The 27,769-nt window shown below is 38.5% G+C and overlaps 1 protein-coding gene across 11 annotated transcripts in view; it reads right to left on the reverse strand.

Annotated features, from left to right (window-relative positions):
* TENM2 (teneurin transmembrane protein 2) overlaps window positions 1-27,769 on the reverse strand; it is a 3,416,041-nt gene that overhangs the window by 881,417 nt on the left and 2,506,855 nt on the right. For all 11 annotated transcript variants that reach the window (XM_070232931.1, XM_070232936.1, XM_070232935.1 and 8 more), the window contains one exon: window positions 5,157-5,456. In XM_070232931.1, coding sequence (XP_070089032.1) covers window positions 5,157-5,382 — 226 coding nt within the window. In that variant the 5' untranslated portion in view covers window positions 5,383-5,456. The remainder of the gene's footprint in view (window positions 1-5,156; window positions 5,457-27,769) is intronic.

The following is a 27,769-nucleotide window of genomic DNA, read 5'->3' on the forward strand; positions in this document are numbered from 1 at the left end:
ATTGAAAACAATCTTCTCAAGGTACTTTTCAGCCTTCCCAATACCGACCCAGCCACCTTGAACTTCACTAAAACCTAAAAGTTGTTCTTTGTAGGCTTGGCATTTTCAAAGTAGAGCCTTTCTAACTGTTGCTTTGCATACAGTGGAAAAATAACTATTTTAAGACAATAGTATAGATAGAAATGCTTACAGGTTTTCAAAGGACTTCAACAATTATTATATACATTAATTGAATCAATACAGGTAACACTTTAGCTTACTAGTGGTTTATGAGTTTTCAGCTCATTAACACGGGTTAAGTTTATGCTATGCTAAATTACACAGAGCAAAAAATATTGCCCAAATTGTTTTAAAGATCACAGGAGTGAGAATTGGTTTCCGAAATACCAAAATCAAACCTACTCCAAAATGTGTGTGTGTGTGTTTATGTATTTTTTAAAGTGCATCAAAAGGTTGTAAAAGTTATTTCTGTGCTCGAACTGATTGAAAGAACTGATGCAAGCATACTTTCAAAAATCCAATCTTCCCCCAATTCTTTCTTCAACCTTGACCCAAATAGACAGCCTGAGGTGCAGAGAAAGAATTCAATCTTGGCCCCCCTTTCAAGAGACTTACGTTACTAACTGGAAAGAAGGACTTTTTGAGGAATGAGAAGCCTGGCTGAACTCTCTGGCCCACTGGGCCTTGGCTAGCACAGAAGCCAGTCAGTTCTGCTTACCTGAGCAATATCATTTAGATAGTGACACCTTTCTTGGTTAGTGGTCCAGGTTGAGAGGTTGTGCAAAAAGGTGATGACTGCAGGGGAGGTCATAGAATCGGTGCTGACAGCCCGGCACGTATTCCGACAGCAGGAACGTTCCGTAGAGTGGTGGACGGTGGAAAGGTACGGCAGGAAGGCATGCTTCTAGGGAGTCTCAGATAGTTGTGGAAATGGATGGCAATGGATGAGAACAGGAAAACGGCTCAGCGGGGCTGGGGGTAGTGTTCATTATATGTTCAATCAATATCAGTGACTGTAGTTCCTATACTATTAAGAAAGGTTAAAAGGTGTTGATACCTAAGGAGTGTATAAATTGAACTTCATATGCCCTCCCTAGCCTTTGACTGAGGCTTCAATGACCTGTTTGTTTTTTTTTGTTTGCTTGTGTATTGTGGAGGTCATCAAACACCGTAGTTTAAAACACAGTTCTTGAATCCATCTTCCTGGATTTGAAACCCAGTCTCCACCTCTTCCTATGTTTGTGACCTTGGATGATCAATTTAATCTCTCTATGCCTCATTTTCCCAATCCATAAGAAAGGGAATAATAATCGTACCCACCTCACGACGTTGTTGTGAACATTAACTGTTAAGCAAAATGCTTAGACTGGCAGCTGATGGGTAGAAAGCATTCAATAAATGTTAGTCATTATTTTTTTGTTATTGTTGTTGTTGTTGTCTAATACATCTGAACACAGTGCACTGATCCTGGCGAAGCACAGAAAGCATACCAGAGTCACAGGCACATAAATATGTAAAAGCAGAGCCCAAGTCAAACTTTAGGCTCCTAAATCATGGCAGAATGTCTTGCGTATCACATTGCTCTCCACTCTAACTCCAGGGTCCGAAAGAACAAGCTTGTACAACCTGCCTAGGAACTTGGGCGACCTTCGTTATGCAAAGTGGCATCTATTTCACAGGGTGGAGTGGGGCTGGGTCTGACCAGGGGTCAAAGCAGTGGTCACACCAGTGGTCACTTTTGTCAGGTGCATTAACTCTCCGACCACTAGGATGCTATTTAGTGCAGAATTAGTCATTTACTAATTACTAATTACTCCAATGGCCACAGATGTAGGGTCAGCAATTTTCTCCCTTCACACCAGGAGCATCCAGCATAACAGAGGCCAGACAGGTAATTTGCATTGTCTCTATTCAGGAGAAGAGGTTCACAATAGAAGGCGGCAGACGAGGATTCTGTGTTGAAAGCAAGCAAAGAAGGCATAATTTGATGAGGGCTTCCATAAGCTTCTCAGGGGAACACCTGGCCCATCTCTCCTGCTGAGATCTGGCAGGTTCTCACATTTGATACTTGCAGCAGGCCAGCTGGGGGAACCGGACAAGGTCTGACCCGGGCCCCACATCACTTTTACTGGCTGGCAATTCTTTTCCACTCTGAGCATCTGGAGAGTCATCCAACTGTGTTTGCCAAACTTGCTTGTATGTGAGAAGCGTATTTGTTTTATGATCAGTGTCTTGGGTTTTAAATAAGAATACCAGAGGAGATGATCCCGCTATGATCCTTGCTAATGTACCTCTAGGCTAATAAGTACTGAGATGATCCTGCTCTTTGATTTCATGAATAAGAAAATAAAGTGGGAAACGCATGACATTTAAAAAAATTATTGTTATTACCTAGTGTAAAATTTATTTTAACCCTCTCCGTAGTGGCTAAGTTTCACGTTGAATGTGCTGCTTGCCAGATTGTATCTCCTGTTCCTCCTCTCTTTAAATATGTGCTTATTTACTTCCTGCAGAGTTCAATTTTAGAACCCATCAAAGTAGATCCACTCAGACTCTGACTACATTTTCATGCATAAATTCATAGATGTCTTCAGAAGGAATTGCACTTGCATATGCAAATACTTTCCAATGCCTTTTCATTTCTACTTTTGGCCTGCACAGTTTTTAATTCATGCAAACACATTACACAAACAAATATGGGCTCAATAACAACACACGGCATGTGTGAATTGTTAATTGCAAAGCTATGAGTTCGATATGGCCAAGCAACTTCCATTATTATCAATGGAGAAGAACAAGATTAAACAGGAAGAATAAAGGCATATTTGAAAATAAAATCCCAAGCACTTGGTTTCGTTCTATGTAAATATTAATAAGGGAAAAGGTGACAGGCCAATCCACAATTCAACAATAATCTGGGATCTACAGCTGAGTGCACAATGATCCAGAAGCCAGGATGCTCCTTTAATGAGACTTAGGAAGGAGAGTCTACGTTTCAGGACAGAATCACAAGAAACAAAAATGTATGCAGCAACACCGTAAATGAAACCAAAAACACAGCAGAAAATGAAAGGCTTTCAACCATGTTGAATGTGGATCACCTTTCAAAATATTTGAGTCTTGTGTTAGCGGTGCTCTTGGAAATAACAAATAGGCATCCTAATTTTTCATACTGGAAATTTAAGCACTCCCATAATTAATTAAGCTGCAATTCCTCGTATTTTTTTTCCAATTCCCACTACATGCACTTTGGGGTTGGGTGAGAACTTAACGAAGTAAAACACTTGTTGAAGTTACTCTCAGATCAAAGGCATTTGACACAGAGCAATTTTCAAGCAACCCTCCCCCTGTTTGAAATGTGTTTCATTTACATGGAGATAACTCAGAAAATAAGAGTGAAGATTAAATAAAAATTGTATCCTGCAAGTGTCTACAATTGCAATGGAAACATAATTTTAACTGTTTCTCTCTGATGTTTTAGAATATTCTGTTAAATATAAAAGCTGGAGCTAGGCTAAACCGGGAGTATGTGAGACACGTTTTTTAGAAAAACCAATGGATTGTAGCTTTTATATATATATAAACACTATATATATATAAAACATATATATGTTTCTAAGAACATACCATATATGTTTCTAAGAAACAAGGAAAAGACAAGGAAAGTAACTAAAGGAAGCTAAGAAACCAGGAATGAAATTCCAAGTTGCCATAGACTGAATGTTTCTGACTTTCCAAAATTCTTATATTAAAACCTAATCTTCAGTGGTATTCGGAGGTGGGGCGTTTGAGAGGTGATTAGATCATGGGGGTGGAGCCATGACGAGGTGGTTTAGTGCCCTTACAAAAGAGGCCCCAGGCAGCTCCCTCACCCTCTTCAGCTATAAGGACATAGGAAAAGACCGCTATGAACCAAGCAGAGAGCTCTCACCAGTCACCAAATCTGCTCGTGCCCTGATCTTGGCCCTACTAGCCTCCAGAAGTGTGAGAAATAAACGTCTGTCGTTTATGAGCCACCAGTTCATGGTGTTCTGTTATAGCAGCCGGAAAGGACTAAGACACAAGCTAAGGTATTTCATTAGGAACTAAGTAAGTTGCAACATTTACTGCCAAGAACATGGAACAAGAAATAAAGAATCACTGATACAACATCCTAGCAGGCAGGGCCTCGACCCACGGCCCTGGCAGAGTGACCCTTCCCAGCGGACGCCCTGTATTTTTGTGCAGTCACTTGTAATTTTGCTAAGCTGTTAATGTAAATTACACACACAGGGAGGCTGGTACACAAAGCGCGAGCCGTGGAGCTAGTGAATCAGCTTAGCCAGACGGCTTCTCAGCGCTGTTTTGCTTTAGTCCCCATGTCCATACGTTGACAGCAACCCTGGACAAGCGAGAACCACATTCCTCATGGTTATTGGACATGAAGAGAAAGCCAACTGTCAGTGCTTGGGAAAAAAAACTCTCCTCCCCAAAGAAATCAAGATACTAGGGGAAAATTAAGTTTTGGTGAAGGAAGACAGAGAACTATATCAATGGAATTGGGTAATAATATGCATGTGTTCACCTGTGCTCTGAAACACAGGAAGGAAAATGTGTAGCTCAGAAGTAACACCACATTTTTGAGAGGTAGAAATTACACATTATTATATGGGAAGGGGGGGTCGGTTTGGAATATGTTTTAATCAATACACCATTTGTTCAAAGAGAAGCTAACTGAGAAATGCAATGTGTAAAGCAGTAGAAATTTGAGCCCCTGGAGGCTCGTGAGTGGAATGCAAGGAGAATAGATTAAGAACCACAGATAATTGCGCATGTTCCACAGGAGAGGGATTCATGATTCACGAGGAATATCCCTAATGGAGCCAAGGCTCTGCTGTATGTTGCATCTGTCAAAACCCACCGTGGTGGGTCTCTAAAAGCAACCATCCAATTCTCAAAAAATTTAGCGTCCAGGAAAAAGAAGCACTTCTGTAATACCCATAGGAGTTTGATATGGGTTGATGAAAGGGATCGTCTCTTAAACTAAACTGTAATGGGGCACTTGATGCAGCATGCTTTGCTCCCAATTTTCACCAACCTCAGTCATCAATGCACCACAGTGCAAGTCAAGAATGTAAGACAACTCCGAGTAAGTCAGCGAGGTCGGCTCTACATACCTTGTCTTGGAAACTCGTCTGACTCCCGGTGAACGAGATCTGTGACTCGGTTTCCATAGTGCATCCTGCTGTCATGGTCATAGGCCTTCAGAGTCTCGCTGGAGCTGTAGGACTTCTGCGTGGGCACGCGGCAGTCTTCACTGTCCAGGGAAGAACTCGTGTAGCGGCACTCTTTGCCACACCGCCCCCGAGTCAGAGAGCGGTGTCGCCGGTCCTTTACATCCATTATTCTAGATCTGGCAGAACACCGATGCTCTCAGAAAAGTCAGGCCTGAGTTTTGGCACTTGTCACTTTGCCACCTAAAAATATCAAAGGAGAAACCCATGACCGTGAGTATAAGAAATGTTGCCTTCAATTCTCACTCATGTTCTGTCTCAGATAAAAACATAAAAAGACAAATTTGGTTGGGCTGCGTAATCTCTTTTGCAAATGCTTAATGTATACTTAAACAATCAACCCAAATAGAAAAACTCGATACAGTAAATTAATTTTCTTGCTGTTTAATTTAATAGATTTGGGAAAAAAGTAATAGCAAAATAACATTTTTTTTTGATTTTCTATATGTGCACAGAAGACTTGATAAGTCTATTACTTAACGGAAGATCTTACTATGAAGTGGTTCAAAGCAAAACTGATTTTATCCTTTTTAAATTACATTCTCTTTTTGCTATAGAATGGTTAGGGAAAAACAAATATCAAAAACAAATAAATAAAAATAAAAGAAAGGTGTTGAGGCATAAATATATGCTGCTGATACTTTGCAATGATACCAGGTCAATTCAACCCACACAAAATCGCCTAGCTGGTTCTGGAGAATGATAATATAAGGCGTTCTTGACATGCGAACAGTCTGCCTCCAGTTTCTTTAATGAGCCTTCAGGAAACTCCTATTTAGTTTTCTCTCTTTGCAAATCTATGTCTAAGACACACCTGGTCACTTCTTTTCCCTAGTCACCTACCAACAGGAGATCTTGCTGACAAGAGGTCTAACTGGCAGAAGCACCTGATCATCAACCTAAGCCCAACCACACTGTCCCCTCCATTGCTAGGATATCCACTGTGGAAAAGAAAAATAGGAAAGAGCACTGAGTACAACAGGTAAGCTGATGGAAAGGAACCTCTCTAACACATGAACTGGCAACCAGGGAGCTCCACAGACTGTCGCCTGACACCCTGGGCCTAGAAGCGCATGCCAAACCTCCCTCAGAAAACATTAGCCTTCTGCCCAGCAAATATGACAAAACACTTAGACGCCTCCAAGTGCCAGATAATAGGCTCTTATTGATTTCATTGGCCATGTAAAATAGCATGAATCACAGGGCCAGGGCCTGGACAGAATGGACAAATATGAATTTTAATTAAATTGGAAAATACAATCCAGAGCCTGGGTAATTACTTTTTTCCAGACTGCTGTTTCTCACTACCTCCTCAATATGTCAGAAAATACTTGGGGAGCAGATCTGTACTTTTGAACCTCTCTGCTCTTCTTTGGCTATTTACCGCACTGTAATGAGATGCCTGTGTATACCAAAGGGCTTGCCCATCTCGCAGTAATGTGAACAGCGTCTGTCTCAAGATGGCAGAAGCCTAGTTACCTCTCCCTTGTATTTTCACACCAAAGAGTCCTCCTGGATCTCAAGAACTGTCCTAATATACTATTGATATACTTGATCACATATTGCCTGTAACTGTGGACAATTTTGTTTGACAACTGGCAATGAAAAAGAGGGCACACCAGTTGTAAACAACAAGCATAGTCATACAGCTGCCACAGTCACTTCTAAAAAATCAAATAGTTTCCTGGAGCCTACAGTCCCTGAATCAGGAAGTTGAGAAACACCTTTAAGAGACACCAGTCAAGACCACGGGACGTGCTTCAAGGATAGAAATAGTCAATGACGGCATGGAAGATTTTGCTGCTGCTTAGTCAGTTCAAGTACCTTAACATTGATGCCATTTCTAGATTCCAATATCTCTTCTCTTGATTTCCAACTTGTGATCTCGACATTTTGGAATCCACATTACAGGCTGGTTAAGAGGACGGCCATTGAGGTCTCGATTGGAGGCCAATCCTATCACAGCCACTGACTAGCCAGAACGTCCATAAAATTACTCCTGGCCTTTCAAACTCAGTCTCTCAATCAGTGAAAATGGAAAATAACAGTATCTACTTCATAGAGTTTTTGTAAAAATCAAAACAGATACTGTGGTCAAGTTCTCAATATACTGTCTACCACGTGGTAGGGGCTCTGTAAGAAGTAGGGTTTTTTTCTCTTCTGAATAATTAAAATCTTTTTTTCTTAGCTAAGTAGTTACAGACTTGCATAAGATAAAGGGTAGAGATACGAATATAAATCCATGAAACGCAAAGTTCCAAGTATAAATCTCAATACTTACACACATACCAACAAAGGAAGACCTCCAGCGCCTACTGAGGCTCTGCGAGGCTGTGTGTACCAACACTGAAGAGCCAAAAGTGGTTTTTAGGGAGACTGGATCTTTTGAGTGGATTTTATAATTTTTCTCTCTCCTGCTTCACTGTAAGTTTTTACTTTTTAATGTTTTCAGTGTTTCTGACTCACGACATCCTATCTCCTCCAATTCGCATCATGCTTTGGAAAGTGGGCTGATTTTCTATGTGTGTGTATGTGATTTTATTTTATTTTCTAAAAATCACGCTCTGAATGGAAGCCTAAAGGCTTATTACCTATTTATAAAGTACAAGAACTTTCGTGTTTTGACATTCTGATGCCTAATTTGGTTGCCCAGTGATCTTTTCCTGCTAAATTCCTCTTTCTTGGCTATGCCCTTGATAGTTAAGTATGTCAGCAATGTCACCTCTGAGTAAATGATAGAAATTTATATATAATGAGGTAAGAAATGACAAATCTTAGTCAGGAAAAGCTAATTTCTTAGGGATCTGAGCAAAGCACACACATACTACTGGCCTACAGACATTTTTGCATGTAGCCTGCCTGTTATTTAAAAATTAATTTTCAATATTAAAAGACGAAACAGGAGAATTCATATTGAAATCTAGACCTGCAGCTTGTCATGAAAAATTGGGCAGTTTAAAAATTTCTGCATCCAAAAAGAATGAATAAATGCGCTTTTACCTATTCCTCTCATTAAATAGTGCTAAACCCTTGGACACTGTATATAAAGCAAACATAAGAACAGTGTGAAAGGTGGAAAGCAGAGCCAAACCAACTAGGGCTCTCAGGACCCAAGGGACAATACTGTGGTGTGTTCCTGGGATTTCTTTTGGCCTATATGTCCTAGACTTGGACCTAAAGACACCAGCAACCCAGAAACATCAATGGGCACACAATAAAAGCTCCAACAAAAGCTGGCTTCCTCTAGCCAAAAGAGTATGAAAAACACAGCCTAATAAGAGAGAAGACATTTAGATAGCAACCACCTTACTTCAGCCAAATAACATGGAAAAAACTGTAGCCTCACCTCCACCTTCACCAGCAAATCCAAGAAGGGAGCCTAAATTTCCACACTATGAAGAAGAAACAAGGCACCCCAACCCCAAAGAGTGGTTTCGGAGAAGGCTAAGAAGGTAGTCAGGACTTTCATCTTTTTTGGGAGGTAATGAAGCCTTGTCATCCTCACAGGGAGCCTGGTCTTCCACCTCTACTAGGGGGTAACAAGATGCCCCTCTCCTTCTCTGCTGGGGTGGTACAGGAGGAGGCCTAGTGAGAGCTAGCACTTTCACTACCTCCCAGTGGTAATTCTTCTGTCCCCTTGTTGGTGGTTGTTAGTGTCAGTAGATACCACGTGGGAAGGAGTAATGAGGCACTCCTGTCCCTATCAGTGGAACTAGAACCCACACCTCCTAGGCCCTCCCTGCTCCTAACAAGGAGCTCCCTGGCCTTGGATGCTGGCAAAGACTGACTGGGAAAGCTGAACTTCTATATTAACCTAGCAATAATGAGGTGAGATCCTTCTTCTGACAGACCAGTGTTAGAGGAAACCAGCTAAAACAGAAGGTTTAAGTAAAATATAGAATCTCATAACATAATGCCCAAAATGTCCAGGTTTCAATAATAATAATAAAAAAACCCAGCCTGTCATACCAAGGGCTAGGAAGATCTCAAATTGAATTTAAAAAGGCAGTAAATAGATGCTAACACTGAGACGACAAAGATGTTAGAATTATTTGACATAGATTGTAAAACAACCATCATAAAAAGTTTCAGTGAAATTATGGGCACACTTGAAACAAATGAAAAAATAGAAAGTCTCATCATAAAAACAGAAAATCTCAGCAAACAAACAGAAGATGTAAAAAGACTGCAATGAAAATTTTAGAATTGAAAACAAAATATTCAAAAAACTCAATAGATAAATTCAAGAGTGGAATGGAGGGATTCAAGAAAGAATGAGGAAAGTTGAACAATGGAAATTACCCAATCTATGCAACAGATTAAAAAATAGACTAAAGAGAAAAAAATGAACAGAGCCTTAGGGACCTGTAGAATAATAACAAAGACCTAATTTTTATGTCATCAGAGTCCCAGAAGGAAAGGAGAAAGAGAGGCTGAGAAAGTGCTAAAATAGCAGCTGAATACATTCAAAATGCAAAAGACATAAAGCTACGCATTTAAGAAGCTGAGCAAGCCTCAAACAGGGTAATTCTAAATGCATCCATATCAAGACATATGATAGTCACACTTCTAAATCTTAAGACAAAGAAAATCTTGAAAGCAGTGAGAGAAAAATGACACCTTACCTATAGGGGAAAGCAATTTGAATGAAAGTGGATTTCTCATCAGAAACCGTGGAGGCCAGAAGAAAATGGCACAATGTTTTTCAAGTGCTGAAAGAAAAGAACTTTCAACTCGGAATCCTATATCCAGTGAAAATATCCTTCTAGAATGAAGGAAGAAACAAGACACTCTCAGATGAAGGAAAACTAAGAGAATTGGTAACCAGCAGACTTGTTCTAAAAGAATGGTTCAAAAATTAATTCGCTAAAATAGAAAAGAAGCAACAAAAGGAGAAATCTTGGAACATCAGGAAGGAAGAAAAACATGGTAAGCAAAAATATCAGAAAATGCAATAGACTTTCTCCTTTTGAGTTTTCCAAATTATTTTTGATGGTTGAAGAAAAAATTACAACATTGTCTGATGAGGCTCCAAAAGTATGTAGAGGACACATTTAAGAAATTATGTTATAAATGAGGAAGGATAAAAGGACATAAAAGGAGGTAGGGTTTCCACAATTCACTCAAACTGGTAAAATAATGACGCAGTAAACTGTGATAAGATATGTAGGTATAATGTAATAACTAAAAAGGCTGTACAAAGAGATGTACTCAAAAACGCTATAGAGAAATCAAAATGGAGTTCAAAAAATGTTCATTAGCCCACAGTAAAGGAGGAATAATAAAATAGAAAAATGACAAATAGAGAGAACAAGAGAAATGAAAGAAAAGTAAAATGACACACATACTCCCTGAAATAGCAATAATTACACAAAATGCAAGTGGTCTAAGTACAGAAATTGAAAAATAGAGATCCACAGAGTCAATCAGAAAATATGACCCAACTCTATGCTATCAATAAGAAAGTCACTTTAAATATAACAATGGAGACATGTTGAGAGTAGAAATAAGGAAAAAGATAATTAATACAGCCATGTGCTGTATGATACTGTTTTGGTCAGTGATGGACTGAAAATATGACAGTGGTCCCGTAAGATTAGTACCATATAGTCTAGGTGGGTAGTAGGCTATACCATCCAGGTTTGTGTAAGTACGCTCTGTGATGTTCACGCAATGATAAAATTGCCTAATCACACATTTCTTAGAACGTATCTCCATCATTTAGTGATGCATGACTGTACAAACATTAGTCAAAAGAAAGCAGAAGTGATTGTATTAATGTCAGATACAGTGGACTTCTTAGGCAAAGAAAATTACCAGAGACAGAGAGGGGTACTATATAATGATGAAAAGATCAATCCTCCAAGAAGAAATAGCAACTCTAAATATGTATGTACCAAAAAATAGAGCTGCAAAATATGTGAGGAAAAAATGATAGAATTGAAAGAAAAAATAAAGTCACGATTATAGTTGGGAGTTCCAACACCAGAGTCTCAAGAAATGATAAAACAACTATACAGAAAATCAAGAAGAATACAGAAGAGCCCCAAAACACCATCAACCAACAGGGTCTACTCAACATTCATGGAATATTCCTCCCAACAACGGCACATTATAAATCCTTCTTAAGTGCCTACGGAACATATATCAAGACAGAACATAGCCTGGACCATAAAAAAAAAAACCTCAAAAATTTTAAAAGAATTGAAATCATACAGAGTATGTTCTCTTACCATAGCAGAATCAAACCTGAATCAATAACAAAAAGATAAGAAGAAAATCTCCAAACACTTGAAAACTAAACCACACTTTCCTAAATAATTCATGGGTAAAAGAAGTAGTCTCAAGCAATATCAAAATATACATTAAAGTGAAGAAAAATGAAAATATATCAAAATTTGTGAAAAACTGCTAAAGCAGTGCTGAGAGGGAAGTTTACAGAACTAAATGTGTCCATTGGAAAACAGAAAAAGTCTCAAATCAATAATCTAAGCTTCGTTTTCAAGAATCCAGGAAAAGAAAAAAAACCAAAAGCAAGAGGAAGGAAGGAAATAATGAAGAGCCAAATTCAATGAAATTCAAAACAGAACAGCAATACAAAAAAGCAATGAAATAGATTGTTTCTTCAAAGAGATCAATAAAATTGGCAAACTTCTGGTAAGACTGACGAAGAAAAAAAGACACAAATTACACATATCGGGAATGAAACAGGGGATATCACCAGAGGCCCTGATAGCATGAACAAGATTCTTAGAGAATATGGCAAAGAAATCTAAAAAAATAAACTTAACTAAGATGAAATGGACCAACTCCTCAAAAAACTCAGAATATCACAACTCACCCAATATGAAATACATCATTTGAATAACCTTGTAACTATTAAAGACATTTAATTTGTAGTTGTAAAACTCAAACACACAAAAATCTCCAGGCCCAGATGATTTCACTGGAGAATTCTATCAAATGTTTAAAAAATAATTAATGCTAATTCTACAAAATCTCTCTCAGAAAATAGGAGAGAACACTTTACAATTCATTTTATGAAGCTACTATTACTCTGATACCAAAACCAGACAAAGGTGGTAAAAAAAATGTTAAAGACGAATATTCCCCATGAATAGAGATGCAAAAATGCTTAGATTAGCAAATATAATTCAGACATATATAACAAGAATTATACACCATAACCAAATGGAGCTTATTCTGCGGGTGCAAGGATGGTTCAATATTTAAAAATCAATCAATGTAATCCACCATATTAACAAGCTAAAGAAAAAAATCACACAATAACAATCAACACAGAGAAAGCATTTGGGAAAACTCCACCTCCACTCATGATAAAAAGTCTTGGAAAAAACGGAATAGAGGGCACTTCCTCAACTTGATAAAGCGCATCAACAAAAACCTACAGCTTACACTGTACTTTATGGTGAAACACTAAATGCTCTTCCCCAAGAGCGGGAACATATGTCTGCTCTCATCACTCTTATTCAACATAGTGCTGGAACTTCTAGTCAGTGCAATAACACAGGAAAGGGAAATAAAAGGCATACAGAGCAGAAAGAAAACATAAAACCTCGCTATTTATAGATGACATGGCTGTCTATGCAGAAAATCCCAAGAAATCTCTTAGAACTGATATAAGTGAGTTCAGTGAGGCCATAGGATATGAGAAAAACATACAAAAATCAATTGCATTTCAATATACTTGCAATGAATACATGGATGCCAGAATGCAAAATACAGTATTATTTACAATCTTTAAAAAAAGAGAGAGAACCGCTTAGATATGTCTAACAAAACATGCACAGAAATTATATGGTGAAAACTATACAACACTGATGAAAGAAATTAAAGATCTAAATAAACGGAGAGACATATTGGGTTTATGGATTGGAAGAATCAACATAGCAAAAACATCAATTCTCCCCAAATTGATATATAGATTGAATGAAATTTTTATCAAATCCCAGCACAAATTTTTTTAAATATAGACAAGATGGTTCTAAAGTTACATAGAAAAGAAGAGAAACTGGAATAGCTAAAACAAGGAATCTGCTTACCCAATTATAAGGCTTGTTATTTAGCTACAGTAATCAATACTGTGTAGCATTGGCAGAGAGGCAGACACATAAATTAAGGGAACAGAATAGAGAACCCAGATACAGACCTATATAAACTATGCCCCACTGCCTTTTTAAGAGGATGCAAAAGCAATTCAACGGAGGTACAATAGCATTTTCAACAAATGGTGCTGGAATAATTGGATATCCATTGGCCAAAAAAAAAAAAAAGCAAAGGAAAAGAAAGAAAAAGACCCTTGGCTTAGTTTTACACTTGAAAAAAAAGATTAACTCAAAATGGATCCACTGACTTAGATATAAAACTTTTAGAAAAGGTTTAGAAAAAATGCTAAAACTTTTAGAATAAAAAGGAGATAGACTTGACACCAAAAGCATAATTCATAAAATGAAAAATTAATAAAAAATTGAACTTCATTAAAATGTAACATTTACTCTGGGTAAAAGGGTAAAAAGACAATCTACAGACTGAGAGAACCTACTTGCAAAACATCTATCTGATAAAGGATGAAATGTGGAGAATATATAATTATTTCTCAAACTCAACTGTAAAAATCCCAAACAATCCAATTAGAAAATAGGCAAAAGACATGAAGAAACATTTCACTAAATAGGACATACAGATGGCAAATAAACACACAAGAAGATGTTCACCATCATTAGTCATTAGAGAAATGCAAACTAAAACCAAAATGAGATATTACTACAGACTTGTCAGAATGGCTAAAACTGAAAAAAAAAAAAATAGTGACAACACTAAGCACTGGCCAGGATGTGGAAAAACTAAATCGCTCACAGATTGCTTGCTGGTCCAAATGTAATATGGCAAATAGTAGCAGTTTGGAAAATAGTAGCAGTTTTTAAAAACACTAAATATGCAACTGCCATACAACCCAGCAGGTGCCCTGCAGGACCTTTATCCCAGAGAAGTAAAAACTTGTGTTCACATGTACATGAATGTTTATGGCAGAATGTTTATTCATCATGGCCCCAAACTGGATGCAACTCAGATGTTCTTCAATGAGTGACTGGTTAAACAAACTCTGATACACCCATGACATGAAATACTGCTCTGCAATAAAAAGGAAGGAAGTATTGATATACACAAAAACCAGGGTGAATCTCCAGAGAATAATGCGGAGTGAAAAAAGCCAATCCCAAAGGTTACATACTGTATGCTCCATTTATATAACATTCTTGAAATGAAAACGTTACAAAAATGAGAACAGATTAACAGTTGCCAGGGTTAAGGAGGATATGAGGGTGTGAGGGAAGTGAGTATGGCTATAAATGGACAACATGAGGTATCCTGTGGTGATGGAAATTTTCTATATTTTGGCTGCATCAATGTCAATATCCTAGTTGTGATATTATACTACACTTTTGCAAGATATTGCCATTGGTGGAAATTGCCTAAAGGGTTTATGGGATGTCTCTGTATTATCTCTTGAATTTGTATGTGATTCTGCAGTTATATCAAAGTAAAAAGTTTAATTTTTTAAATTTTAATTAGGCAATCCAGCAAACCTGGGCTCAAAGTTCATCATGAATACAAATACCTAATCTAGAAGCTTACTTACAATTTTAAACTGTGTACATGTGCTCCTTATTATGGCCAATACCATCATCAACATCTTACCACTCCTTTTGATTTTATAGCTAGTCAGCTTCACTTATTTGAACCCCCTTCTTGGCCTGTATAGGCCCATTATATTTATGACTTTGGTGTAAAGGAAATAGAAACACTGTTGTGGCCCCTGGAAAGGATCACAAAGCGCCAGTTACAATGAAAGAAGCAGGATTTGTCAACATATTTTTCTTCTTAAGACAATTCTAAAATAATAGGATATTGGTCTTAATCCGAATTTGGCTAAATATCCATCCTTTATCTAATAAAATGCATTTATTATCTATTATGGAGAAGCGCTTTTTGCATAGTTGTCCTTGAAAGTGAAGGTCAACAATTCATGAGGGGAAATGCAAGTTTAGAGACTGATTTTAAAAAGTAATTAAAATTGCCTTGAAGCAGTAGGAAAGATGGTAACCAAAATTATAAATCTTTTCCCCAAGCCTCTGCCTTTTCCGGCACTGACAAATGGCAATCACTGGATGGCAATGCCTCTGCCAGCTCGTTACTGCTATGCTGAGGCTTTATTCTGTTACATTCCACATTTCCTCCCTTGAAGTGTTCACACTGCTTTTTTCATCAGTTGCCTAAGTGGGTTCCATCGCTTTAGCAGAACAGACTACAGAGATCTTGCCTGCAAGCCTTTGTCTAATTAACTAATCCTATGAGCTGTAACACTGTTCACTATTAACTTTTCAGATTATCCTACTACTTAAGGGAGTTGACTTGTTAATCACTGACAGCCCATTTGAGATGTGTGTATGTGTGTGTGTGTATGTGTGTTATTGTATACGTAAGTGTACCTGTGTGTATGTAAATATGTGCATGAATGATGCACAGGTGAATTTTAGGCACATCCAACGGAGAGCTACTGTTTTCCTGTTACAACTAACACTGCAGGCAGTTGTTTAAGCTTGCCTCACCCTCAGCATTGGTGTTTGATCACAGCCCGGGCATTGTTTCATTGTGCTTGAACATCTGTGTCTTATACTGACTGCAGACCTTTGGGAGGTATGGTACTAGGAAACCCAGATGCCCACATGGATTGGAACTCTGTCAGTTCTGAATATAGATCAATGTGACCACCTTTCTTCCCCATTTCAAATTGTGACAAAACATTGCTCTTGTTTTCTAATCTGAGCTGATGTCACAGATAGTTTATAAAGCCAATGCAAAGTTTCATTCTATGAGCATGTTCATAGTTTAAAAAAATATTCTTTTTAATTTTTTTGGTAAGGAAGATTGGCCCTGAGCTAACATCTGTGCCAATCTTTCTCCACTCCATATGTGGGACACCGCCATAGCATGGCTTGATGAGCAGTGTGTAGATCCATGTCCAATATTCAAACCAATGAACCCAGGGTCTCTGAAGTGGAATGTCCCTGGGCCAGCTTCAATAACATATTTTTTTAAAAGCTCAATCAGAAAGCTCCTGTAGAATATCTTTCCTCCTTCTGATAACATGTTAATTGGATTGCCTACTTGTTTCTTAAATATTGCAAGTGCCACGTTTCTATGTTTAAAAAGATGTAATGGGTAATACATGGTCCGTTTATCCTTAACTCCTCTGCAAGCTTTGCCTATTACCAAAAGCAGAAATTCTAAGTTGACCTAAAAACCAGTGCATTCACAGACTCCTTTCCTGTGTATTAGAACTCTTCCATGACAGTCGTTTATTTTACATCCTTGAAAGCACCAAATGAAATGTAATGGAGAACCCTACACATGAGCGAGAGAGAAGCTGAGACAGGGGAAGGAGACAGAGTCTCACCTACTTGGCATCCCCCTGCCCCCAAGTAGGGCTCTGATGGACACAGTGTGAAAATCAGTGTGTATTCGAAGATTTCCAGTCTCTCTTCTTAGAAACATTTAAGAACAAGTCTGAACATAGATATACTCCAAAATATCTAGAGACAGAAAATCCCTGTAACCTCTGGGTGGACCAAGAAAATCTGGTTTCAAATCTACAAAAGTAGAAGATAGTGCCCTGGTAATTTAATGCACTAGTAAATAAGAGGTCAAAGGCAATTTGCTTTCTGTTCCCCTGTGCTGTTATATTGATATGTCTGGGGATAAAAAGCCAACTCTGGTTAATGTCCAGAGCAAGAGAGGATAAGCAAATTCACAATTGTATTTTGCTCTCTAGCTTCAGACTACGTGTTGCTGCCTTTTAGAATCTGTTAGGGTCCCTGGAGTGAATTGCACAGGAAATAGTGAGAGCAGAACCAGGATCTGTGGTCTATGGATTGTATGAATTGTGAAATGCAAAGAGATTTCTATGTGCTAGAAGTTCCAATGATCAAAAGCCACAAAGGGACGACACGTACACTATGAATCTAGATATCTGCCATCATAGCGCAAGCTACTGTGTTTGTGTATATTCTTATCTGAATAGCAATGAAAAGTCAAGTCCACGTTAGATTGGTATTTAGTCTGATTCCATGCCTTTTTTCCCCCTTTCTGGTCCAAACTGTTTAACATTCGAGAAAGTCAGCATGGTTACACCTCCTGCTAGAATTTCAATATGAAATGTGGAAGTTTACTGAAGCCTTCCTCCTCAGCTCCACCTCCCCCACACGCAGGCCTCTCTGCTCTCCTCCCATTTTCCTATGTGCCTCCTGAGATCAGGAGCCGAACAGATGGCTGTACCTTAGGCACTGGCTAAGTTACCGTAACCGGAAAGACGGTCCCTCCCCACTCCTCCTCCAGCAGAGCAGGCGCAGGAGCCTGCAGCCTCAAAACCTGATGAAGGAAAGAGCTGAACCCCGTCTTCTCAGCCCATTGACTGTGCTCTTCTCGTACATGAGACTGAAAGCAGCACCAGATAATCAGAGGGAGTGGAGGGTGTTGGACCACAGGTTTCTAGGCAAAACATTGAAGTCAAAATCATTGTCAAGTTAAGCTCCCACTTAATGAATGCCTACAAAGTGCCAGGACTTGAGTTAGGATTTTTATGTAAGTTATCGCTAGTTGCACAATCCTGCAACATAGGTATCCTTATGTTTGTTTCAGAGATGGAGAAATGGAGACCCAGGGAGGTTAAGGGACTTGCTAAGTCCACGCACCTAATAAGTGTTCGTGGTGAGATGAGGACTGAGAGCTGACTGCGAGGCCTTCATTATAAAAATAGTAACTCAGAGAAACGGGCAGTCTTAGAACATTCTGTCATGTCCTTTTTGGTCACTGGATTTCTAATTGTCTGAGAACCCGGTCCCCTAATCCAGTGCAGTTGCCTCAGAAAAGTCACTAACCACATCACAATCCTGATGGACTCAATCAAAAACATCTGGTCAGTTGACCTGTACATGCAAGCGTCTCTTATGATATCACATGAACAATGGAAACAAAGGAGAGAGACACCGTGGGCAATCTCATGAAGAGCTGGGAAGGATAGGTTCCATTTTCCACATCTGGAAAATGAGAATAAGATGCCTACTTTGAAGCATTAATCTGAGACTGTCAAAGTGGCACATGCGAATCTTCTAATAATAGATGCTCAAATTGCGACAGGCTTTACCACCACCACCACCATCCTCATCACTACCATCAAGATCATCAATATCTAGCCATGAAAAATTGCAATGGCTATTACTTAGTCATCCCCAAAGTACAAGTTAAGTACCACAATTCCAAATAACATCTGTTAGGGTACTGCATTTCTGAGCTCTAAAGGGTTAAGGTTGTAGCGCTTTCCTAGGATGGATACACAGATACAAGTATCCTTATTTGGTATTCGACCTTTGCTGTGTGTGACAGTTTCACTAACACTGAAAAGCTGAAACTGAGATGTTTTAACAACATCTTCCATTCTTTAGCAAATCAGATGCACTTTGCCCTGTATTTTAAATAGAATATATTAAGTTCATCACAGAAACGATAACACATGTAAGGAGAAAATGACATGAAAAGGATTAGTTGTTTATAATTAACTCACTATCTGTTCAGAAAGGTAGATGTTGGTAACTGGAAATTTTGCTGTTTGCCAGAACTAAATGTTGGATGTGGAGATGTAGGATTTGACAAGTTGGGATGGGTCTAAATTACTCTGCAAAGTAAAGAGAGACTTAGAAAAGTCTTAAGAGAGCAGGTCAGTGCAGGAACTGGAACCAGAGAAATTTAGACGTCATGCGGAGAAGGATATAAAAGAGGCATATTCAGAAAGGGAGAAAGAGAATGGGTGGAGAATGGAAATACCCACTGGGGACTTTCAGAATAGAATGCTAACTAGGTGATTTCAACTCTTTGCGCTCCAAGCCTTCACCTAAAATAGCATTGAGGGGAGGCATTCACAGCACAATCTACAGTCATCATTTTGTTATGAATTTTATTGCACGTGCATGTGAAGATGGAGTCAATGTTTTCTATTATTTTACTATTATGAGAAAACAGATAATACTCATTGAAGACTTACTTCAATGACCACACGGTGCAAGAAATGAGGCGCAAGATCCAGAAAGGGATGGATGACAAGGAGAGCATTTTGCTCTGTATCTGAGATGCTTCTTGAGGGCAGGGACCTTGTCCCTGTCAGTAATCCAGCTCCAGGAGCTGGCAGAGAACCTGTCATTAAACAGCACCCAATGAAGCTTTGTTAAAAATAGTTATGCATTTCTATCGAGGCATCTAAAGAAAAAAAATGGGAAAAACATTTAAAAGGCTTAGGTCATTTTTGTCTTTCTTAGTGTTTAACTGTTCTGAACATATTTTTCAAGTCTATTGTTAATTTGCAGATTTACATAATCATTTTCATACAACTTTGTGACATATTTCCTCCTGCTTTGTCAAACAAATATAATGTAAGTATTCTCTTTCAAGATAGCCTCTGCTTCCTTAACTAGGAAACAAAACATAAATATTGCTAACTGCTTGGAAATTTTTAAAATAGTACTCAAAGAATAGGAGCTGGTCCCTGACATGATGTGGAGTCAGAATCAGTGGCCTACCTTTAAAACATCTTTCTGTTTTGGAAGTATGTGCTGAGGCCCATCATAGCCATATATCAAGAGTCAACAAACATGTCTATAAAGATACAGGAAGTAAAATTTTTTTCCACATCATAGGGTCTGTTGCAACTACTCAACCCTGCCACTGTAACACAAAAGCAGCCAGAGAAAGTACTTAAATGAATGGGGATGACCAATAAAACTTAATTTACAAAAATGGCCAGAGAGCCAGATTTGACCCTTAGGCCACAGTATGCCAATCCTTTCTATGGATTAAATAGAGAACCACTAAAAGCAAAAAGCTTGAAATTCGGGCTACTTATTAGCTTCAAGCTAACCAAGGATCACCCAGGAAAAGAGGACTTCCTTACTGGAAACTTTGTGACAATGTTGAATTAACATAAACAAGTCACACCTGGTGAAGAGGTGCGGGGGGCAATAACTAGCACAATATAAGTAGAGGAAACGCTTGTATTTAGGAGGTTGCTGATTTGAAATGGATACATTTTCTTAGGCTATAAGCCAAAGCGGTGCGTCTGTTGAGAAGATAGACTTGTAGTTAACTGCTCTTGTGACAGTAGTTTGAAATTTGACCTTTCTGCATAATATGTGTTTAGTTCTTGCCTGACTGCTCTCACTAATTATTATTTGCCAATTATTTTCTGGTGTTGAGGTTTAACAGTGAATATTAGCACCAATGATGATATCAAATTATTTGTTTTCTTACATCGTTCTTTCTCCTGTTTTTATGTCTCTACATCTTATTTTGCACGTATGAGATAGAAGACGGTAATTCATTTACCAAACAACCAAAAATGTTGATAGCTCAAGTTTCAAGATCCAGAAGAACACAAATCCCCAGAAAAAAAGCTCATATCCATTCTGGCTGAAAAAGGTATTTTTCAAGGAGTAAGGAGTAAGAATTTGGGTAATAGCTTACAAGTCATTTATACAAATCTTTATTAAAAGGACTCTGTAGCCTGGGCTTACTATTGTAGTTTGGTTGTAAATCAATAAGCGATATGAAAGAGAAGATTAGAAAATACAGAGCCCAGCACAAAATTTTGTGCAAATTTAAAAATAACTCAATAACATCAATCTCAAAATTACGTGCTTGCATTCCTGCATTTCCTGGTGATCCCTCAAGGTATACCATTATATTTTTACAGCCATTAGCACTGCCATTCACCAGAAACATAATGCTGTAATCACTCAGAGGTTCAAGGAAATGAAAGTCTCTCACATTTGCCTACTACCCTCTGTTGTCTAATATAGTATCAAATGTTACAACAGTGTAAACTCTTCCACACATGCGGATAAAAGCCTCTGCGGGAGAGAGCTGTGATGAGCTGCCTGAAATAGAGAGGTAGCTTCTGATTTTTGGGAGGGGAATGTTCCCTCCCAAAGCAATTACCAACATCCCTCATGTTATGAAATGTTTGTGTTCTAGTACAACTGCCTGCAAAGTGAATCTGGCTCCTTCCTTGACTTTGATTATAAAAATGGAGGGTCACTCTGGTGGGGGGGAAGACAAAAGGCTCAAAGAAGTCATCACAACCCTATTTTCAAAAGACATACACTCTTTAAATCCCAGAAATGGAAAAGAAACCCAAGCTTGGTAAATTAATACTGGCCCTCAAAAAAGGTTGCTAGAAACCCTAAGTAGCCAGGATTGTTGGGAACAAGGACTAAGGACCCAAAGCACAAATGCGTGTGCAGACAAAAGAAAGGCACACACCAGAGGCAAATGTCAGTCAGATTCTATCAAACGCCTTCCCAGATCCACCAGCAGGATAATGTGCAATTTTCTCTGGGGCCTCAGATACAACTTCATAACACTTTATGGAAACATCAGGATTTTAAAAAAGTAACAGGTTGATTTGGCCAGCAGGACCAGTTGATGACACCGAGTAGAGGCAATAACTCAAAATATATTGAGGGATAACCCAAGTAGCGCAACACGTTTCCTATAAACCACAATTGAAGAGACTGTAGAGGGGATGAGACTGTTCCTACTTATAAAAGGCGATTCATGCATCACAGGACATTCACATTTTATGATTTGGCATGAGTTTTATCCCTAATTATCATGAATCTATATTCCTGGATATCTGAAATCTTCTATTTATATGAATGGAAATGTCCCAGTTGCTGCACTATGCAGGGACATCAGATTTGCTATTTCTTTAAACAACACAACCACTATTTTGTTTAGGTATCTCATCCCCACTTTACAGATGAGGAATAAAACAAATAAACTTGGCTTAAGATTACATAAAAGCAGTAGAGGCTGGATGTGAATTTAGATATCTGCTTTTAATTCCAGATTTCACCAACAAATGCCATCTCCTTTTGTTTCTCGTCGCTGTATTCTATTATTTTTCAACAATAAGTTAAATTTCTAAAATGTAAAAAATGACCTCAGATTTCAAGAACTTATAAAGTATGCTATGGACTGCTACCTCTCATTATTATCTAAGTTTTGGAAAATTAAATTTTATCTCCAGTAAGAAGACACTTCAAAAATAAATAAAGGATTTTCCAACTCTTACACAAGGTTAAATTCCATGACCTCTCTTTCTGTGTTAACCCCCTTTCCCTTATACCCAAGTGTTTTTATGTGATTTGATAAAAAATTAAATTTGAATTAAAATTCATTCCAGGGGAATTTTGCACCTCTCCTTGAGATGATTAGTGACAATTTGCAATCTCACAATCATGAGAAATGATCGTTCTAATAAGGAGATGCTGAAAGGAGAGACTCAACTGGTTGAAGTAGGAAAAGAGTCAGACGTCCCATAACTGGGACTTGACTTCATTCTGTCCCTGTGCTTTCTCACTTAACACGCACTTACAGTGCACCTCCAAAGTAGGAACTACGCTGACTGTGATGGATAAAAAACAAGTAAGACTCTGTTCCAAGGATCTCACCCACTTCTCAGAAGCCAAGATCCAAGCACAGATAATTAATGTAAGTTCATTGCAATGTGAGTGCCCTGAGCAAGTTCACATAGTGACCATAGTGGAAAAGGTATCCAATCCCCACCTCTGCAGTTTGATTGGAACAAGGGACCACATGACCTGAGACAGGCCAATCAGAATATCTTCCAGGAATATGGAAATATTTGGAGGTGAAGAGAGACTAACTGAAATTGACTATCTTCTAGGAGTTGGATTTGTAACATACATGCTTGGAAAATGTGAGGTCAGAAATCCCTGCTCATAAACAAATAAGCAGCTGCAGAAGAAGCTAGACTGCAGAGTGAGAGAAGAAGAAAGCAGCTGTACAGAGATGTAAGATGGAGAGTCTACGCAACTTCCAAATCCTTAGTTTAGTATTTTCCAGGCCTGGATTTAACTCCTCACTTGGATTGACAGAATCATCCCTATACCCTTAGAATAAATTTTCCACTTCAGCTTAAACCAACTTGAGTTACTTTCACATATTTGGAACCCAGAAACCTCAATTTGAGAAGCCATCACCTGAACTGATATGAAGTAAAATTTATTTGATAATACCATAACCCATGCTGCATCCCCAATATCCTAGCACTCAACTAGCAAAAATCCTTAAAATGGCCATCATGCCCACCCTTCTGTTGGTTTATCCACATTCTGGCTTCATCTTCCTAGGAAAGTTTTCACTATTTTCCTTTGTACTTGGCTCACATAAGAGTTAGCTGTTTCAGATAAGAAAATCTTAGGCTGAAAAAGCTACTTAATCCATTTTCTTTCTGACCTTGAACATATCTTGGGCATCCAGATGCCTAGGTGCAATTTGATGATGCTAACAAGTCTGTCTGCCATTTTGACTTGCTAAGCAAACATCAGCAACATTAAATGTCCGAGAGGCGTAAACTGCTGAAGAACTAATATTATTCGGATGGAAAAAGATACATGGCCTTGTGACAGAAGGGGTGCTCTCACTTCGAGTAGAGGAAGACATATAGGAAACACACAGGTAGAAACGTCTTGACTCAGTGCTTGCTTTGGTCAATTATGGGAAAGTTTCTGCAGTGCTGCATTTCCCTATCCAAGACCCCATTGAAGGCTTATGTTCCTTTGCAGCTGCCAGGGGGATTGGAGGATGTGACACACGCTCCGTGGGAAAACAGCCCAGAGTTTAGGAACAAAAAACACACTACTCAACTGTCACATTTCCTAAATCACTCATGAATATATTTCCATATGCAATAACAGCCAAATCATTTCAAGTGTGCCCCATCTCGTCTACTGCATCAGGATTTATGAAAAAAGAGAAGCTGAGGATGTGGGTGGAGGCGGGAGAGAACATGTTCCTCTGTGCCAGCACCAGGAGTTCACAAGTTTAACATTTCCATGCTAGCCCCACGGCCAAATATCAATCCTTCCATGTCTTCTGCAAAATAAATAACAACATATAAAATATCAAAACACAGCCTCTTCATTTTCAGACTACTCCTTCAGCAAAATCAACCTTTGGGAGAAGATGAGACCTTCAATTTCGCATCTAAAATAGGCACCCTGGCTACTAGGAATTCTGTGTTTGACCTCCTCCCAGCCACCGCAGATGCAGTGCAAACTAAGAAAATATTTTTACTCTTCACTGGAAAAGAAGCAGAATTGCCTAGCGTGTCTGAAGGTTTTATAAACCAAGAAAGCAGAAACCAGAATGGTGAAAGTTGGCACATAAAAGGGCATTAGAAATATTAAAGAATTGGGAATTTAGAATTGAGGGAAAACATTATTTTAACATATGGGGAATTGCCAGAATGTAGATTAAAATCCAAGTAGGATATATAAAAACTAGTGGGTGGGTGGAATCCATAGACTTCTAGTCTGAGGTGAAAACACTCTTAATTCTCTGCTTCAATCTGCTCATTTTCCCCTGGGGTAAGATGCAAGAGTTCAGTCTTTGAGTCCACACACATGGTTTTGAATTCCAGCCTGAACTTCCTGTGCTCTCCACGACCCCTAGGCAAAATTCTCAGCCTGTCTTAGTCTCTCTTTACCCACTGCGAAATGAGAATAATAATCTTCACTTTACTAGGTTAGTATTGTAAAGACTTAGAGCAACTGTTCTACCGTAGATTAACAAAGTGCCTGACCCAGAGTAAGCACTCATACATGGTAGCAAGTCTATATTAATTCATTCATTTACTTAAAACAAAATAGGGGAAAGTGCACAGGATTCGCCCACATGACATAGCCTTGGATTATACTCAGGAGGGGTCCCAGAGTATCTTCCCAAGTGCGTATTTCAGACCAAAAAATATATCTCCTTTAACGTCTTTTTTCACCAAGGTTTGTTAAGCAGCCCTTGGGTCTACGGCAATTCTGTCCCTTGCTCATTCACCCATCTTATTGCCCCCATGCTACCCTTGCCTATCCCCACCCACCACTGGAGCACACACATTTTGTCACCTAGGACTAACAATGGAAAGAGTCGGCAATTATGCACCATTGCTTTCATGGCCTGCCCTGCTGAACTGCACCATTTTGAAATCTCACAAACCCATGAGTGGCATCCTTCTTTAACTCACTGGGCACCAAAAGAAAGAAAAAAAAAATAGAGGAAAAAAGAAAAAAGGTGGTTGTTACTGAGAACTTCTCATGTTTCAGGCAGTGAGATGAGAGTTTCTTTGCATTCTCACTTCCAATTTCCCCAATGGTCCTACCCAAAGGGACTCCTATTTTGAATTTAAAAATTAAATTAAATATCTCAATAATCATATATTTTTTAAAAAACATTGATTTAAAATCATGCAGTTTTAAAGATGAGGAACCTTAGGCCACTGGCCCAAAGTCAAGTAGCTCACGAGTGGTGGAGCCTGGTTTTGAATCCAGTCTGATTCCAGAACAGGAGCTGTTCTACTCTCTCACTGGAGAACATTAAAGAAACAGGAGGCCCAGGGGCCTTGGCTGTCTGTTCTAGGGAGATGCAATGTATGTCTTAGATTAAAACAATTACCGGGTAACGTAAAAAAAAAATGACAATTTATTCAGGACAGGCTATATCCACACATGTTCAAGGAAAGTACACTAGAAAAAAGAATCCCTGTGGGGGAAGATTAATCAAAGAGGTTTTTTGAAGGATATAAATATTGAGGCTTTAATATTTCAATTCATTATTTGTGACCTGCTTCTGCCACAAAAGAGAGGAATGGTCCCCTTAACATTCCACCTAGAAAAACTATCCACTCTCTGCTCCCTGCCTTAATTCATACTACTTTTCACCTGGATGGGAATGACAATGAGGAGGAGGAGGAGGAAGACAAATGGTGGTAATAATGATGATAATTACCATAATGAAAGCCATCATTTAATGCTCAAAATAGCAAATGAGGAGCAATGACAACTGTTCTCCCCATTTTACAGATGATGAATCTGAGGTTTATAAGAGGTTAAGTAACAGATTCAAGGCCACACATGTAGTAACCGGCAAAGATTAAACCAGCTGTGAAGCATCATACCTTTATGTCATACATTATACCCTCCACTGCCCTTAACCTCTTCACCTAGTGCTGTGGTTCTTGAACTTCAGTGACCATCAGAATCCCCGGGGAGGTTGTCAAACACAGATTGCTGTCTCACTTTCAGAATTTTTTACTCAATAACTTTGGGGTGAGGAACGTACAAGAATTTGGGTTGCCAAGAAGTTCCCAAGGGATGTTGATACCGCTGGTCCTGACTGTAACAACCACGGACCTAGTAAAATCTTTGATGTCTTGCACCTGTGAAATGGGACAACACCAGCCCAAACTCATAGTGAGCTCATGAGGATTTAAAGCCTTAGTGCATGGAAAGCTCTTAGAACTAGCATCCCAGGCAGAGTAAATGATCAACAAATTGTGGTGCTGGTCATTATTACTGTCGTTTTTATTGTTTGAGGTCAAGCTCAAATTTTACTAAACAATCTCACCAGGATAATTTTCCTTTCTACGTGCTAACATTACCTCCACATCAGTGATTACAGTTTACTGTAGGTTGATCACATAGATGTCTAACTTTCATGATAAACTGTCAACACCACAAGGCAGAAAATATATGTCAATTTAGATTGTTTTCCTGCCTTCCACAGTGCCTAGCGCGGTGCTCCATAAGCATTACTGGATTGTTTGTTGCTTAATAATGAAATGATTCAAAAGCAAAAAGTGAGTTCAGAAGACATTTAAATTATACTATTGGGTTAAATTTAGCAAAAGATTTAGGAAGATCCCTTCAGTCTCTTGATTCAGAGGAGTCCAGTGCCAGCCTTCAGTTTATTGCACAGACCTAGATATAGCCATGGAAGAAGAGATAAACAGTCGATGTAATTACAGTGACATAATGGTTAAACTTTTATAGCTGAGGGGAGCAGCAAATAGGATTTTAAAAATCAAATTAAAACTGTCATTCCACAACATTAAGTTTCCAGAATTTTCATTTTTTAATATTAATGATTTTTTTCTCCAAAAAGGAACAAACAATGCTAATTCTACTGCTACAATACTGTTAATGAAGAAATAAAGAATAATTTATCATTGCATAATTAACACAGTACAGTTAAGCATGTTTTAATGATTTTGTATAATGGCCTCTCATAACTAGATGATACTTGTTAGTCACAGTGAAAAGTAAAAAAAAAAGAACTATGCTAGAAATCACTAATGAAGATGGATAAACTGACCAGGATTTTATTTTGCTCTTTTATGTAAAGTGTTTACAAGATTTCTTGGTGTATTTTGGCATTGGTTTATTCCTGAATCTGCAGGTGACCAGATGGTTAGTAAAACATTTTAACTGATTCAAGAAATGAAAGGCTAAGAAATAAAAGGCTAAGAATGCAACCCATGCAAATCAAAAGGCTTCTTCTTTGCTTCCTAA

This window comes from Equus caballus, chromosome 14 (genome assembly GCF_041296265.1).
Source record: "Equus caballus isolate H_3958 breed thoroughbred chromosome 14, TB-T2T, whole genome shotgun sequence".
Taxonomy (NCBI): Eukaryota; Metazoa; Chordata; class Mammalia; order Perissodactyla; family Equidae; genus Equus; species Equus caballus.